Consider the following 17,800-nt stretch of genomic DNA (forward strand, 5'->3'; position numbering starts at 1 on the left):
CGCATGAATAATGCAACGTAAGTTATCAAATTATAATGGACAGAAGTTTAGTGGTTAAAAGTCCAAACTTGTATGCATCATTGGAGGAGGTGAGAATTTTGGGTTGGCTGTTAAAGAGATGCTAACTTCAAGATTTCGTTAAGAGCTAAATACTGTGATACAACTTCGAGGAAGAACATCTGGAGTGACCTGAAGTTATAACTTAGCCACATTTTGGATCCAGTAACTCCAGCTTACCAGAAAGCAGAAGTAAAAGCACAATGGTAATAGGTGAGAAGAATAGTCTAAGGACAATAATGTTCAAGGAGTCCAATTAGAAATACAAATTGAGATTGCACTATTATGGGAAGCTATGAGCACTATTCTATTGGTCAAAACTTTGAAGTATTGAGATGGACTTTCTTGTATTGACCCAGGTGCACACATTTAAATTAAATGCTGCAAAGCTATTCACAAAATGGTGTGTAAAATGGGCAGCACCACTGAAGTTTTGGCAATTTCCAAAAGTTTGCATTTTTCACATGAAACCTACTAGAGGTACTGGTCAGGACAGTTAGTATTGGAAATTAAAGCCTTGATATAGATTTGTTACAATTTGAGGGAATTGCCATATGTACAAGGCTTATTTAGTGATTAAAGTAACTGTTCCAGGGCTGACAATTGCCATAAGAATCAAATAAGTGAAAGAGGCAACACTGAGTAAGCAGTGTGTTGCATGCAGCTTTTATATTCTTGATAGGATATGGTACTGCTGGCAAAGCCTGCATTTTTTGCCCATTCTCAATTGTCCTGGAACCAAGTGACTTGCTAAGCCATTTCAAGGGTAGTTGAGAGTCAACCACATTAGTTTCAGCAGGTAACGTAGACTGGGAAGTTGTGGATTTGAAAAGGATCTGCTAGAGTTGAATTCTTAAAGCAAAAAACAATTTGTATTCCAATTAAATTGATTAATCTAAAACCTTGAAGGGCATCATGAGATCAGCCACAAGGTTCAAAACGAGGAAGAGATGACCCAGACGTCTCAGGATCCAACAAAAGGCAGACCAATATATTTTGAACTTGCATTAAGTATTAATTTGTATTGTTTTTATTATAAATAACTGACTGATTTTTATTCCACCAATGTAATTATTCCTTGAGAAAGAAAATCTTATTCTAAGTTTTAGCCTAGAGTCCAAATTCATTCAAATTCTACATTAAATCACCTTTTATACATGTTCTATTTGTCCCTTGCACAGTCTAGATACCACTGCACAGTCATGCACCTACAAAGCTCAGAGGGAACTGGACAAGGTTGCTGTCCTTCCCACAAATGTGTGGGCTATTTCAGTATCAGACTAAGACACACAAAGTCAACCTTCTAAGCTGAACAATATTTTCAATGAAATATAGACAAAACAGCAGAATGAAGGTTCTTGTTTCCAAGGATGCTCAAACACTATGAACTTCAGAATGAAAATCTATTTACCAACATCAAAAACATAAGTCTAATTGGTCTAATCTGACACAATGCAACCTTGTCATAAAATGAAAATAAAATTAAATGAATTGAAAGATTCTTCTGTATTTACGATGGACTTTTACTTTTATTTGCAATTAAAATTCAAATGAAAATTCTGAACTATCTAGTGGGATGAATTTAGAATTCATAAAGTTTCCACATTGTTTCATCCACTTATCTAATTTAATTGAGACTTCCAATCTAGCTTCCTTTTTTATTTCATGGGGATGTAAGCGTCGCTGATAACACCAGCACTTTTTGGCCATACCTTATTGCCTTAGAATAGTAGTCATTCAACTCCTTAAACTGCTGCAGCCCATCTGTTATTATGTGCACTCAGTGCTGTCTGGAAATTCCAGAATTTTGATCAGAGGACAGCAATATAATTCAAATCAGCATGGAGAATACATTAGAGAGAAATTGTAGTCAGGGCTTCTGGACTTCAAGCAGAGGGTTTTCTGGGTTTTAAGAGTACCGTCACAGGCGGTGTGACAAGTTCCTCCCATGGTTTTTGTACATATTGCTGCCACAATGTGCCAATGCTAGAGGGAGAAAGTGTTTAAGCTGCTGTATGGATTGCATTGCCCTGGATGCTGCCCTCATCCAGGAAGTGGAGACTACTCCTATCACCCTCTTGACGTGTGCCTTAAAGATAGTGTACAGGTCTTGGGGAAGTGAGGTGATAAATTACTTGTTGCAAGATTCCTAATATCTGACCTACTCATGCAGCCACAGCATTGAAATGATTGGCTTAGTTCAGTTTCAGATGCATTGTACATCTTAAGGATTTTAATAGTGGAAGATTCAGCAACAGTAAAACCATTGTTTGGAGAGGAATGGATAAAATCTTGCTTGTTTGAGATGGTCATTGCCTGCAACTTGCACAGTGCAAGCATTACTTGCAAATTGTCAGACTTGAGTGGTCTAGGCCTTGATGCACAAGAACATGAACTGCTTCAGTATCTGATGAGTTTGACTTGTATGGAGAACTCTGCACCATCAAACATCATATGATGGAGGTAAGGTCTGTAAATAATGGTGGATAGAAATAGATTTCTCAAAACCTTGTTCTTATTATCTTGCATTTAATACTGCAACTATGAGCTTTCAAATACTGGGAAGAATCTACTTTTATTACTGTTGACAATCCTTTCAAAAGATAAGCACTAACTCAGCAGGCAGAACAAATTTTCCAAATCCTCACTTGCAATTTTATTTCCTTATACATGCATCATTTGAATAAATTTGCAATGTTCCCTCCCTAATGCATCAACAGAAGTCCGAAAGTACAAAACCCAATCAGGCAATAACTTCATTACTTTATTAAAGTTTTACAAATTCGAGCTCTAATCTTGGGTTTAAGGCTTCTTTCCCTGTTTTTGTGTGTATAGCTTCACACTTTCCTCTGATTAATTCAATTTATTGTTACAATAGCTGATAGTTAGAAGTGATATAATATACCAAGACCTTGACAAAACATACAATCTATTTTTGGACTGCCTTGAATTTTTGCCTTTGTTAAACAGAACAAACATTTTGGAGGCCATGTGCAAAGAAATAATAAATCAAATCATGCGATTCTTTGTTTTAAACACAAAAGGACATCTTTTAATACTCTTGCCAAGACATCAAGATCTAGTACTTAAAGCAACCAGTGTTTTATCAGCTCACAAACAAACAGATTTGATGGCTGAGATTGTCAATTCTGAAGTCGAACTCTGGCATGAGCATCTTAGATGGCATAATGTTTGTCCATGTCAGAGGTGAGATACCTCATGCTATCTCATGCTTCTCAACTCATTACCTCTGTAAAAACATTGAACTCATTAGTCAGCAAATCACATGTGGCGAGTAAGTTGTAAGTTCTTCCCACTGTTAAGACCTTCCAAGGTTGAAAGTTCTGACACCATATTTAAAGACCAACTAGACACAACTTTGTTACAAGGGAGAACCCTCACAGGACGATATGATGGCTGCTACCAGAAGCCCAGAAATACCTGCCAAGCTGAAGTTAAAAATCACATAACACCAGGTTATAGTCCAACAGGTTTAATTGGAAGCACACTAGCTTTCGGAGCGACGCTTCTTCATCAGGTGATAGTGGAGGGCTTGATAGTGGAGCCTTCCACTATCACCTGATGAAGGAACGTCGCTCCGAAAGCTAGTGTGCTTCCAATTAAACCTGTTGGACTATAACCTGGTGATGTGTGATTTTTAACTTTGTACACCCCAGTCCAAAACCGGCATCTCCAAATCATGCCAAGCTGAAGCTAGCTTCCAGGATCACAAATGCTGCCTTGTAGACTCAGTCTATCAGGTTCCTGCAGAATAGTGTGAGGAGACCATGTCATCTGACCATCCAGCCTAGTAACTGATTATAGCAAGCAGTGTAACAAACAAATTCATGATCTCTTGTGCTCCTCAAGGTGAGGTAGCATCATCTCTCACACTTATGGGGGCATCATTCAGTCTCACCCTGTTCACTGCACAATACTGTATATTTATTATGGATTTCAAAATAGGACAGATGGACATGGTTAGTTTGGAGATTTGTTTTGAAAAGTCCAGCAAAGTCAATTTGCACATGAATTGAAATACATCAGTTCCAAGAAAGTATGCAAATGGAGATGAATGCCTGGAAGAAACCTTGCATTGATAAAGGATGAACTGTATACTGCCAAATTTGCAACAGGCAAAACAAGCACATCAAATGAATTAGTTCAATTCTGGCTTCAAAACAAAAAAGTTTCAAAGTTGCAGATCAGGCGAGCCCAGAGTCTCAATCTCCATCAAGCCACCCATTGCAAACATAGAAGTTGTAGTGAAAGAGATGACAAGGATACAGTCATCGAGCTATTGGGTCATTCGGCATAGAAATACAGCCTTTGATCCACTAGACCATACGACCATATTCCCAAATTAAACTAGTCCCACATGCCTGCGTCTGGCCTATATCCCTCCAAACCTTTCCTATTCATGTCTTTATGCAAATGTCTTTGAAATGTTTATCCACCACTTCCTCTGGTAGTTCATTCCACATATGATAAACTGTAAAAAAAGAAGTTGCCCTTGTTGTACTTTTTAAGTCTTTCTCCTCTCACCTTAAAAGTACTCCAACTAGTTTCGAACTTCCGCACACTAGGGAAAAGACCTTTGCTATTCACCTTATCGATGTCCTTCATCATTTTATAAAGATCGATAAGGCCGCCCTTCAGCCTCCTACATTCCATGGAAAAAAGTCCCAGCCTATTCAGCCTCTCCTTGTAACTTGAAATAACTGCATAGAGGTCTGTATCACATCACCAAGTCAACCCTTATTTATATGTGCAGAATGTATGGACTCTGACCAGCCAGCTCAGAGCCAGTCCCGACACTGAGGAGACCTTCTAAATCTCTTGTTTATATCTGTCTGCCAGGGCTTCCAAATTGGCCAGGTTAACAATCCCAATCAAGGATCTCATAGTCAATAAGATCCATTCTGAGCTCGTTCCAATCACTAAACTAAAATCCAGCAGATTTGGTTACATCCTTGTGCATGTTTTCTGCAGCCTTTCCAGTTTAACAACATCCTTCCTATAGCAGGATATCCAGCATCGTGTAGAGTACTCCAAAAGAAGCCTCACCAATGTCTTATACAGCTGTCACATGACTCCCAACTCCTATACTCAATGCTCTGACCAATGAAGGCAAGCACGCCAAACATCAAGATCATCAAGAAAGTTGCAGTAGAGACAGCCAAAGTTATGTACTTATTCAGGTTTGAGGCCAAACACAAAGTTAACAGATACACTTGCTTTAAGTAGCTAAGCTTTTGAAGTTTTGAGCAACTCAACTGGATAGAAGTTAATTGGGAAGATAAAGTTAATTCCATCGGGTTGTGTGATTAATGAAATACATGGTCAATAGATTTGTTGTCACCTGATGACGAGAAAATCATTCCATTTGATTAAGTGTGAATGTTGATTACAATTGTAAGAATTTGATTTTTGGACTCTTGATCAACTCTACATTTGCTGCAAATGTGTTGCTGGTCAAAGCACAGCAGGTTAGGCAGCATCTCAGGAATAGAGAATTCGACGTTTCGAGCATAAGCCCTTCATCAGGAATAAGAGAGAGAGAGCCAAGCCGGCTGAGATAAAAGGTAGGGAGGAGGGACTAGGGGGAGGGGCGATGGAGGTGGGATAGGTGGAAGGAGGTCAAGGTGAGGGTGATAGGCCGGAGTGGGGTGGGGGCGGAGAGGTCAGGAAGGAGATTGCAGGTTAGGAGGGCGGTGCTGAGTTGAGGGAACCGACTGAGACAAGGTGGGGGGAGGGGAAATGAGGAAGCTGGAGAAATCTGAATTCATACCTTGTGGTTGGAGGGTTCCCAGGCGGAAGATGAGGCGCTCCTCCTCCAGCCGTCGTGTAGTTGTGTTCTGCCGGTGGAGGAGTCCAAGGACCTGCATGTCCTCGGTGGAGTGGGAGGGGGAGTTAAAGTGTTGAGCCACGGGGTGATTGGGTTGGTTGGTTCGGGCGGCCCAGAGGTGTTCTCTGAAGCGTTCCGCAAGTAAGCGGCCTGTCTCACCAATATAGAGGAGGTCACATCGGGTGCAGCGGATGCAATAGATGATGTGTGTGGAGGTACAGGTGAACTTGTGGCGGATATGGAAGGATCCCTTGGGGCCTTGGAGGGAAGTGAGTGTGGAGGTGTGGGCGCAAGTTTTACATTTCCTGCGGTTGCAGGGGAAGGTGCCGGGGGTGGAGGTTGGGTTGGTGGGGGGTGTGGATCTGACAAGGGAGTCACGAAGGGAGTGGTCCTTGCGGAACGCTGATAGGGGAGGGGAGGGAAATATATCCTTGGTGGTGGGGTCCGTTTGGAGGTGGCGGAAATGGCGGCGGATAATACGTTGTATGCGCAGGTTGGTGGGGTGGTAGGTGAGAACCAGTGGGGTTCTGTCTTGGTGGCGGTTGGAGGAGCGGGGCTCAAGGGCGGAGGAGCGGGAAGTGGAGGAGATGCGGTGGAGGGCATCGTCGATCACGTCTGGGGGGAATCTGCGGTCCTTGAAGAAGGAGGCCATCTGGGTTGTGCGGTGTTGGAATTGGTCCTCCTGGGAGCAGATGCGGCGGAGACGAAGGAATTGGGAATATGGGATGGCGTTTTTACAGGGGGCAGGGTGGGAGGAGGTGTAGTCCAGGTAGCTGTGGGAGTCAGTCGGTTTATAATAGATGTCTGTGTTGAGTCGGTCGCCCGAGATAGAAATGGAAAGGTCTAGGAAGGGGAGGGAGGAGTCTGAGACAGTCCAGGTGAATTTCAGGTCGGGATGGAAGGTGTTAGTAAAGTTGATGAACTGTTCAACCTCCTCGTGGGAGCACGAGGCAGCGCCGATACAGTCATCGATGTAGCGGAGGAAAAGGTGGGGGGTGGTGCCAGTGTAGTTGCGGAAGATGGACTGTTCCACATATCCTACGAAGAGGCAGGCATAGCTGGGGCCCATGCGGGTGCCCATGGCAACTCCTTTAGTTTGGAGGAAGTGGGAGGATTGAAAAGAGAAGTTATTCAGGGTGAGGACCAGTTCAGTCAGTCGAAGGAGGGTGTCAGTGGAAGGGTACTGGTTAGTGCGGCGGGAAAGGAAGAAGCGGAGGGCTTTGAGTCCTTCGTGATGGGGGATGGAGGTGTCTGGTTAGTGCGGCGGGAAAGGAAGAAGCGGAGGGCTTTGAGTCCTTCGTGATGGGGGATGGAGGTGCTGGTTAGTGCGGCGGGAAAGGAAGAAGCGGAGGGCTTTGAGTCCTTCGTGATGGGGGATGGAGGTGCTGGTTAGTGCGGCGGGTGGCATTATTCTCTCTGCCTCAGTAAATAATGCCCTTTTTTTTCTGGATTTGGCTGCAAGTTGCATAACTTTAGATTTTTTTTTAAAAACAGCAGCAAATTCTAATTTTTGAGAAGCACTGAAGTCAGCAGTTTAATTACACTAGCTTCTACTAATGATGCTTCAGGTGAGGATTCCAGAAAAAATTACAATCCTTTGCCTTATTATCATAATTACTAATTGATACTTAAGCATTAGTTACAAACTATTTTTATACATGACTGCCTACAGGGAGTAACTAGGAGGCAGCCTATCAATCCATTGCGCCTATGCCAGCTCTTTAAAAGACCTTTTTAATTCTATCTACATGATTGCCCTTTCCCATTCAAATAAATGTTAAATCGAATAGCTCAAGACAGCATTGGTTCGGAGGCACAACAGCAAAGATGTTGGAATAGAAATGTTGCAAAGACACCAAATTTCTTTTGAAGTATTTCAAATTACTAGGAGATAAACACCATCATTCCTCAAGAACTGGAGGAAGTTCTGAGGAAGGATCACCAGACCAGAAATGTGAACTTTAATTTTTCTTCATAGATGTTGCCAGACTTGCTGAGATTTTCCAGCAACTGTACCTGCATGCTAATTTGGGGTTCCCGTACAAGCACACTCCTCACTTTGAACATACTTAAAGTTTCACTTATTAAAAAATTTCATTTTCTATTTTCACAACTGAAGTGAATAACTTATCACTTCACTGCATTATGTTAATCTGTTAGCTTGCTACCACCTCTCAACTGGGCAACAGCTCTTTGCACTGTTAGCTTGTGCCCCCCTCCAATGTCTTTCCCACAGTGAGTATGGAAGTTGGGATATCATGTTGAAGTTGTACAGGCTATTTGTGAAGTCATTTTTAGAATACTGTGTATTCTGGTCACCCTGCTAATATGAAGGATGTTATTAACAGGGTGCAGAAAACACTTACAAGAATGCTGCTGGCATTGGAGGATTTCAGCTACAGGGAGAGGCTAAATAGGTTGGGACTTTTTCCCCTGGAACATTGGAGGCCGAGGGGGTGACCTTATAGAGGTTTATAAAATCACGAGGGGCATGGATAGGGTGAACAGTCAAAATGTTTTTTCTATAGTGGGGGAATCCAAAACTCGAGATCATAGATTTAAGATGAAAGGGGAAAGATTTAAAAGAGATCTGAGGGGTGACTTTTTCATGCACAAGTTGGTGCATGTATGGAATGAGCTGCCAGAAGTAGTGGTGGAGGCAAGTTCAATTACAGCATTTAAAAGGGCTCTGAATAGGTATATGAATAGGAAGGGTTTGAAGGAATATGGGCCAAATGCTGGCAAATAAGATGAGATCAAATAAGGAAAACTGGAATTGCACCAAAAGGGTCTGCTTCAACACTGTATGACTCTATATCACAGCTTTGTATAGTCACCAAACTTAGACACATCAACCTCTATTACTTCATCTGTGTCATTTTCAATATATCATGAATAGCTGAGATCCCAGTAATCCCCGTCACAATCCACTATTCATTGCTTGTCAACTTGAAAGCGACCTGTTTAGGCTCGCTCTGTTTCCTGATTGTTAACTAATCCTCTCTCCATGCAAATCCAACTTTACAACTTGCAACCTACACTCAATCCTCATAACGGTTATTATTTTTTGCAATGTTCAAAGTCAGGCTGCAGTAAGATTAAGCCCTAATTTGGAACAGGAAGATAGTGAGAAGGAAATTCAGCAAGGAGAAGGATCAAAGGATAAACATCATGACTTAGATAGTCACTTAATTCTAATATGAATATTCACTATTTCAGTTCTTGGAAGAGTCACAAATACGTTTGTCATGAAAGGTACTAAGCGAATTCAGTTCACCATAATGAATACTGATCATTTTTGGCTATGCTTTCATTCAAGGATAGTGTCAACACAGGTTCACAAGTTTCATCCTCAAATTGCTGGTCTTTGGGTACATTAGGTAGAACATCATATAACGTACTAGAGTGCAGAACTTGCTTCCTTTGCTTTCCTTCTCTACTGGCAATCTGCCTCATCATTATGATGGTTATTATTCAAACTGCAATACAGTCTGATGAACAAGTAGTTGCCATCTTTTATAATTTGTTCCAAGCTTCTCTCAGTCATTAATATCAGTGCTCCAATGCTTCAATGAGAACCTTAGAATGTTTTTGAAGTGCAATTACCTCGTTCCCTGGAAATTTGGCCATTTAAGAATTGGAAACAGTACATGGGAAATAATAAATTAAATGAGGATCTTGAGATGAGATTCCTGATAGAATTGCCATACATAAGAAATAGGAGCAGAATTAGGCCCTATTGTTACCCTAGCCTGTTCCACTATTCAAAGATATCACAACTGACTCCATTTAGCCACTCTATTTCCATTTTCTGTTCCCCTCTGTTACTTATCTGTTCCTCTCTGTTGTACATAATTGAAACACCAGACTTGCTAACATTCAAACTCACACCTGATATGGACAGTTGGCCTGGTAATTAACAGTCAAGTACTATATTTCTACGGTGATGGCTGTTATGACACGGCGGTGAACCCTTTTGTTAATTAAATGAAACATCCAGAAAAGCTCACCTCGCCTTGTAATCTGTTAAACATGAGTGACAGAGAACTCCCAAATTCAACTATTTAAAGAAAATAACATCAATTTATTTTTTAACTCTAAAAGTGAACATTAAACAACTATTCACAGTTCTAAGCCCCCTTTCTCTTAACTGTTTATTACCTGCCTTCAACTCTACAGCAATATGCTGTAACGAAGACACTTATTAAAATTACATCAACTTCATTTGGTCTCCTTGTGTCGCCTTCTGTAGGTTTGATATGAAAAGGTCACTTTGCTAGAGACTGTTTCCTAATATTTTGGGTCTCTCTTGATGGCAGTTGCTCTCTGTCCAATTTTCAAAGTGTCTGCATTTTTATACTCCCAATATTGGTGCAATGTTGACAAAACAATAAATTCAAATTCGATTGGGTTTAAGCATCCTGGGGCATAATTTAAACTGATTGGTTAAATATGAATTGATGTCAAAACAGCAACCAACTCAGGTATCCATATCACAGCCAAATATTATATATTTTCAATTTTCCAGTACATTTAATTGCCATTTAAGTCATAGACACAGATGTTTGTAATTTCTCAGTTCAGAACAGCATTCGCTCTCTCCTAAAGGTACAGTATATACCATCAACTCCATAACAATGGCACACTTCAGTGTAAAATATACAGAATCTGCAAGCAGCACAGGAAAAAGGCTGCTTACATTTAGAATATAGAAATCACTAAAGATGCTCACATTTGTGTCGTTGAACATGTAGAAAACAATGTGCCTCATCAATAAAAAGGTAGAGATACTAAATATAACAAAGTCTATGGTGCTCGACAAAATCCCATCTGTTATGAAGACTTGCTTTCCAGAACCAGCTGCTCCAGTACAAATATAACACTGGCATCTACTTGACACAGAAAATTGCCAAAGTTTGTAAAGTCCACAAAAAGCTGCACATTCCAATCTGTCCAATTATTGCCCTATCAATGACCTTTTCAACAGCAAAGTGCCAAGTTGAAAATGGGTCTCAAAAGGTCAATGCTGAGGAATACTAGACATGCCTGGTACTATGTTGTTGTTACATGAGCTTACGAGCAGAACGGTTTAGAATCTCAAAGAAGTGAGGCCTAATACCCAATCTTCCTCAAAAGTCTCTGTAACAATGTCTATCTTATCAATGCAACCTGCAACATGTTGCTAATGGGCAATAAATATTGTTAATGACGAGAGATTTTTCTCCCTGTAGAGAAGCAAGTGAATTGAACTGAATTAGCTTTATTGTCACATGTACTCCAACAAATACCACAAAACGTAAGTTGCCACTTACAGCACCATCTCAGATACAGAGTCCCTAGGTACATAATTGTCTATTAGTTACATAATAGACAAACGAAGGAAAAGCTACCTTACAGCTATAAATGGTATAACCATGAGTCAGAAAAACAAGACAGAGTTAATAAGACAAACATTTGCCAGAAGTTGGCCCACACCTTCTAAACCCTTCATATTTGAATACCTATCCAGATATCTCTTAAATGCTGTAATTGTACCAGCCTCCATCACTTCCTCTGGCAGCTCCTTCCATAGACGCACCACACTCTGCGTGAAAAAATTGCCCCTTAGGTCCCTTTTATATCTTCCTCCTCTCACCTTAAACCCATGCTCTCCAGTTTTAGACTCCCCCATCCCAGGGAAAAAGACCTTGGCTATTCACCCTATCCATGCCTCTCATGATCTGTCCAAAAAATGTTTCCTCTACCACACTAGGTCCAGTGATCCCTGTTTAAAAGAGAATGCTGGAAGCAAACATCATCATGGTACAGTTACAACATTTAAAAGACACTTCGATAAGTACACAAATAGAAAAGGTTTCAAGGAATATGGGCCAGGAGCAGGCAGGTGGGTTGAGCTTAGTTTGGGATCATGTTCAGCATGGACTAGTTTGACTGAAGGGTCTGTTTTCATGTTCTATGGCTGAGCAATAGCCCATTCAGCATTATGAGCATCCATGCACACACAGCAAATATACTTTAAGACTCAAAGGATAACCTGTTTACTGACATACAGTTTTGGTTCTATCAGGGCCCACTTGGCTCCAAGTCCATATTACAGGCCTTGTCTAAATATAATTCAGAATGGCTATTCTTAAGATCAAGGCACCCATTGGGCAGAGATCAATATCAAGGAGCCCCAGCAAAACTGAAGTCAACAGGAATCAGGGAAGAAGCACTCTATTGTTTGAAGTAATATCTAACAAAAGCAAGGTGACTGTTGAAGTCAATCACGTGGAACAAAGGACATTACAGGATGGGTAGTGCTCTCGCCCAATCATCTTCAGCTGCTTGGTCAAAGGTTATCATCCAACATAACATTTCGAACAATAATCATCTTTTTTGGTTATAACTTCCACTCAATTGCTCAGATACAGAAACAGTCCCTGTCGGCATCTGAGCTCTAGACTTGAGGCTTACACTGACAAACCTCAAATTAGGTTTTTTGTGTCAGGAACAGACATCTGCAACAAGATTCAAACAAACAATCTCCCCTTGAGGTTCAGCATCACTGAACTCCCACTGAGGAAAAGCAATAGTTGGTAATCAGCAGTATGTTACCTTGCCCATATTTAAACTGATGCTGTGAGAATACATGGAGTTTGCAGTTTATGTTCAGGACCCCCAGAGCATGATTGCCTCAACTGTGTGCTACTGCACCATTGCCAATAACAGTTTTGACCACACAGAAGGTTAAATGAAACAACGAAGAGAAAAATGAGAGAAGAACAAATCAGTATAAACTAAAAATACATGGAAAAGTATGAAATAGGAGCAAGATTAGGCCATTTGATTGTCAAAACCGCTTTGCCATTCAAACAGATCATGGCTGATTGCCTCTGCCTTGAAGCTATTTTTCCTATATCCTTTTCTAGCATGAGTACCCAGAAATTTATTAACTTAATTTCTTCAATATGCTCAATGATGACTTTTCACGGCTCTCTAGGATAGAAAATTCACAAGATTCACCTAACTTAAAATGAAGAAATTCTTCTCCAACTCAATTCCATACACCGCCATAACAAAGGGGTTAGTAATCTAAGAACTCGTCATACCCTAATTCAGACTGCTGCATTTTAACTTTCCCTTTACATGATAGACTTTAGTGTAAATCTATAACAGGCACTGTGCAAAATATAACTACTGGGCCTGTTGAGGCTGAAGCTTTGATAATGCACAATAAAACAGCTACTTAAGTAGCCAATTTCATTAAAGATGATTAAAGAAAGATTATTGTTGGTCTCTCATCTTCAATTAGTCTGGTTTAGTATGATGTGATGATGCTGAAGCCAGGCAGAGGACAAAAGGAAGATATGTATTATGAAGGGCATGGGTAAGTTACTCAAGTACTATACTGACAATTTGGTTCAATAATATTACACCCTAAATCTACCAGTTTCTCAACCAAGTGATCAAAAACCCTGAGTCAAGAGTACATTGAGTCTGCATTAATTTTTGTAAGTCCTTTTAGGTTACTGACAGGTAGTCTGTGGCTTTGAGCAAGGTTGTGATGTTTAGCAACACAAAGTTGAACAACTGACAGCACTTTGCAGCATTTCCTCTAGATTCTATTTAGGCAAGCTCTGGTGAACAGAAATATTGATGAATTCTTGGGCTCACTTGGAGGTCAGTTGCAGTATCAACCAGAATTGGACTATAATTTTGGATGTAAAAATCATGTGCAAATGTAAACTGTAACATCACACACAAGGCTTATTCTATCCTTCAGGATTGCAACAAAAATAGAAAGAGCAAGAAAAACAGAAAATCCTTCACATCTTCTACTGTGTAACTTCTGAGAAAGTTGGAACCAAGCCATTTTACGATTTCAGTACAGGGATACCAAGTGACACAATTCATTCAGCTTGATGGTATTGCCGAGTAATGTTATCCGCTCTGCTTCTTTCTCACTGCAATCCTGCATAGCCAGTTCTGTCTCTCCCCCACTCGGTTTTGTCCTGCACGGCTGTCACAAATTTCTCACCCTGTCTTTATCACTTTGTCAATTTGTCACTTTGTCCCTCAATCCCTCCACTTACTGACTAGCTGCTCTGGGTCCAGCCCCCTCCCACACTCTAGTTTAAACTCTGTCAAGTAGCAAGCAATAGTGTACCTCACTGCGAGGATATTGGTTGCCCTCCAGTTTAGGTGGACCTCTTGCACAGGAGGTCTAGAAGTGGTCCTAATGATCTAAGAACCTGAAACCCTGCCCCCTGCACCAGATGCTTAGTAATGCATTAATCTCTCCAATCTTTCTATTCCTTGCCTCACTAGCACATGGCACTGATAGTAAACGAGAGATGACTACACTTTTCAGCCTCTTACCTTACTCTTTACACTCACTTTGCAGGACCTCATCTCTCTTTCTATATATGTCATTGGTACAAATGTGCAAAATAACCTCTGGTTGCTCACCCTTCCCCTAAAGAATTTCATGCAATTGCTCAGACATACTTGACCCTGGCACCAGAGAGGCAACACACCATCCTGGAATGTTAAATGCAGCCTGTGTTCCTAACTAGCGGGTTTCCCACCATTATCACTCACTTGGACTTTGCCTGACCATGCTCTACGGCAGTGCCAGTTGTGGTGCCATAGGCTTAACTGTTGCTGTTATACTCCCTTGTTACTTTGGTTCGGCCCTCATCATGCAACTCTTATAATTCGCATGTTATTCCAGCCATTTGGTTTGTCTCTAGCAAGATCTTTTATTTTTGCAATTATCGCTCTGCCTTAATTAATCAGATCATAGGTCATCCCTTCTCTTGCTATTCAGCTGTTGACACTTGATTCATACAGTTTGAAACTGTTAATCACATGCAAAGACTCGTTATTCAGCCTGTCAATACTCCAATCACACCATTTGTACTACCTCTTAACAGTCGTCATTACCTGAAATTATCATTTCGAAGGAGCAGCGCTCCAAAAGCTTGTGATTTCAAATAAACCTATTGGACTATAACCTGATGTTGTGCAACTTTTGTTTTTGTGTCTTAAATGGATTACTGGTCCTAAAAGTCTTCTACTGTCAAAAAAAAACAATGGATATGTTACTCAACCCCCTCATTGGCCTGAGCAACAAATGCTAAGACATTAGTCAATTGCAATCAAGTGTGGAACACCAATCTTCCTTGTTACATTGTTGAGGTGCTTCCAATCACATTAAAGAGAACCAAGTTCCATTTGCGAAGAATGCTTCAAATCACTTAAATCTCAAGTAAAGCTCAGATATCTCAGCTCCTGGTCTCCATACAATGGGTAATTAGCCAACAGAAGGGAAGCATGCTAAAATACCTTCAATATCCCAGAAATTACACAGATAAATAGCCAAGATCTACTCCGAGCTCAGATCATCACAAAACATCAAGGTAAACATGGTAAATTATGGTAACTTACCTGGTCAAGGTTTTTGAACAGAACAATATCCTTACAGGCTTCCTGTAATCTAGCTCGTTGATCATCTGTTTTTGGGTAAACAACCTGAAACAGAAGGAAGACTACTTTTAGAAAAATGGAACAAAACAAAATCATGTAATTTGAGAGTTGTGGGCATAAATGGCTCAGCTTTCACTGTCCCGAGAGCTCCTGTGGCAACGTCTTAGGTCAAGATGACTGGCCCCCAACAATGACAACCATCAACAGTTCCAAAAAAAAAAGGTCATACTACACTCAAAATATTAACTCTAATGCTCAGATACTGCGAGACCCAATTTCTCTCACTGAGTCTTTATTTCATAACCATTTTCCTTCATGCCAAGGTGAATTCCAATTAAAGGCCACTTGTCTCAATTCCCTCAGACTTCAATTTTACCAGGATACCTCTGGTCACACACAGTCAAAGCTAAGTTAAAAATCACAACACCAGGTTATAGTCCAACAGGTTTAATTGGAAGCACACTAGCTTTCGGAGCGACGCTCCTTCGTCAGGTGCGTCGCTTCAAAAGCTAGCGTGCTTCCAATTAAGCCTGTTGGACTATAACCTGGTGTTGTGTGATCTTTAACTTTGTACACACCAGACCAACACCGGCGTCTCCAAATAATGACAGTCAAAGCAAGTTTGACATCAGAGGCATTTTTTTTAAGCATCATCTTTTTAAGCAGACTTCCCAGTGTATGGACAAATGGTATAATTAGTTCTGGCACTAAGTGGGCTTTGGTGGAACCTACAACAACAGGGAAGCAAATTATCAGTCAGCATATCATTTACAGCATCTGTAGTTCTTTCAGTTTTTAATCATTTAATAGGACTGTCAACAACACATTCCAGTGCTTTGTTAATAACCAGTAGCACACTAATGAGACACTGATTAGCTGAATTACAATTGTCCTACTTTTTGTGGATGGTAAGTGGTTGGATAATTTCCCATTTTCTGTGTGCTTATCCTGGTTAGAGGTATGGCTAGTTCTGGAGTTCAAGTCTGCAGCCTATATATACTTTGCTATATTCCAAGAACAGTGCACTCAACCCTTTCTTTATGGAATTAATCAAATTACTTGAAGACTGGTATCTCTGGCCAAGATGAATCACCCTCCACTCAGCATTTTTGGCTCAAAGTGTAGCTGATTCAGTCTGGCCTTTTGCACTCAAAAGACCATAAGATGTAGGAGCAGAAGTAGGCCATTTAGCCCAAAAAGTCTGCTCCATCATTCAATCAGATTATGGCTGATCTGATAATCCACAACTCCACATTCCCTTATTGATGAACAATTTATCTCAGCCTTGAATATACTTAAAAGTCTTGACAGTCCTCTGGGGCAAAGAATTCCATTGGTTCACTTTGGGAGAAAACGTTCTTTAATGTATGACCCTATATTCTGAAATTATTCCCTTTTGTCCTCGACTCTCCCACAAAAGGAAACAGCCTCCTCGTCTAACTTGAGAAGTTTCCTGCAAATTTTGCATGTTTTACTCAGGTTGTCTCTCATTCTACGAAGTGCAGTGGGCTCCGGTCACATGAGGATACAGAACTGTCAGAGAGTCTGGTTTTCCCCAGTTGTCTTTAGGTGTCTAGCACAATACACAACCAGATGGAGCAACACTCAGATAACCAGCTAACATACTTTTAAAATAAGTGAAAAAACAGGTTGAGGGAAACTGGAGAAAAATGATTTCATAGAACAAATTGCTAAGAATTGCAACAAAGACAAAAAAGTGCTGGAGAAACTCAACAGGTCTGGCTGCACCTGAAAGTGTAATGGATCAGATTTCATAGCAACTTTCTAAAGGCAGATGAAGAGGACTAAATTGTACAGTCAAAGGAAAAAAGGTAGGAGAGTGAAACTAAATCATACAGCTATTTTGGAAAAACCAATGCAGGAACAATACACCAAATGCTCTCCTTCGTTACTCTAAGAGTCTAATGGTAGAGACTGGTTGGCTCCATACCCTCGCCTTACTGTCATTCTTATGATTGTCCTTGGGCTAACAATTCTTCTGAATGTCACTTAGATCACATCTAACCAATATTTGAGCTTTTTGTGCTTGGGGATATATATTTGTAGAACTTGCTCTCAAGAGTACCAACTTGGCAATGAATCAGCCTGGCAAGTGACACATCAGAACAACAACATACTGAACTCAAGACACACTAAATTAGCAGGAGCTCAAGTGATCAGATGTTACTATTCCAAAAGGATTGCACCTATCGTTACAGAACATCCAATTTTCACTCCTGCAGCAGAAATAATATGGCACAAGTCAATGTCACCACCTCAAACACTCCTTCCAGATAAAATTCCATTTACTTCTTTCAGCTCAGTGAATCATGTTCACTGCTCATGATGCAGTCTCTTCTGTGCTCTAGAGGCAAAATGCAAATTGAGTGATCAGTTTAGAGAACACGATTGGAGCCATAGAAA

The 17,800-nt window shown here is 40.6% G+C and overlaps 1 protein-coding gene across 1 annotated transcript in view; it reads right to left on the bottom strand.

The window, feature by feature from the left end:
- The window catches only part of prkar2aa (protein kinase, cAMP-dependent, regulatory, type II, alpha A), a 324,960-nt gene that overhangs the window by 62,149 nt on the left and 245,011 nt on the right, over window positions 1–17,800 (bottom strand). Inside the window, exon 10 of the mRNA XM_060835351.1 lies at window positions 15,338–15,421. Coding sequence (XP_060691334.1) covers window positions 15,338–15,421 — 84 coding nt within the window. The remainder of the gene's footprint in view (window positions 1–15,337; window positions 15,422–17,800) is intronic.

This window comes from Hemiscyllium ocellatum, chromosome 14, assembly GCF_020745735.1.
Source record: "Hemiscyllium ocellatum isolate sHemOce1 chromosome 14, sHemOce1.pat.X.cur, whole genome shotgun sequence".
In the NCBI taxonomy this organism is placed as follows: domain Eukaryota; kingdom Metazoa; phylum Chordata; class Chondrichthyes; order Orectolobiformes; family Hemiscylliidae; genus Hemiscyllium; species Hemiscyllium ocellatum.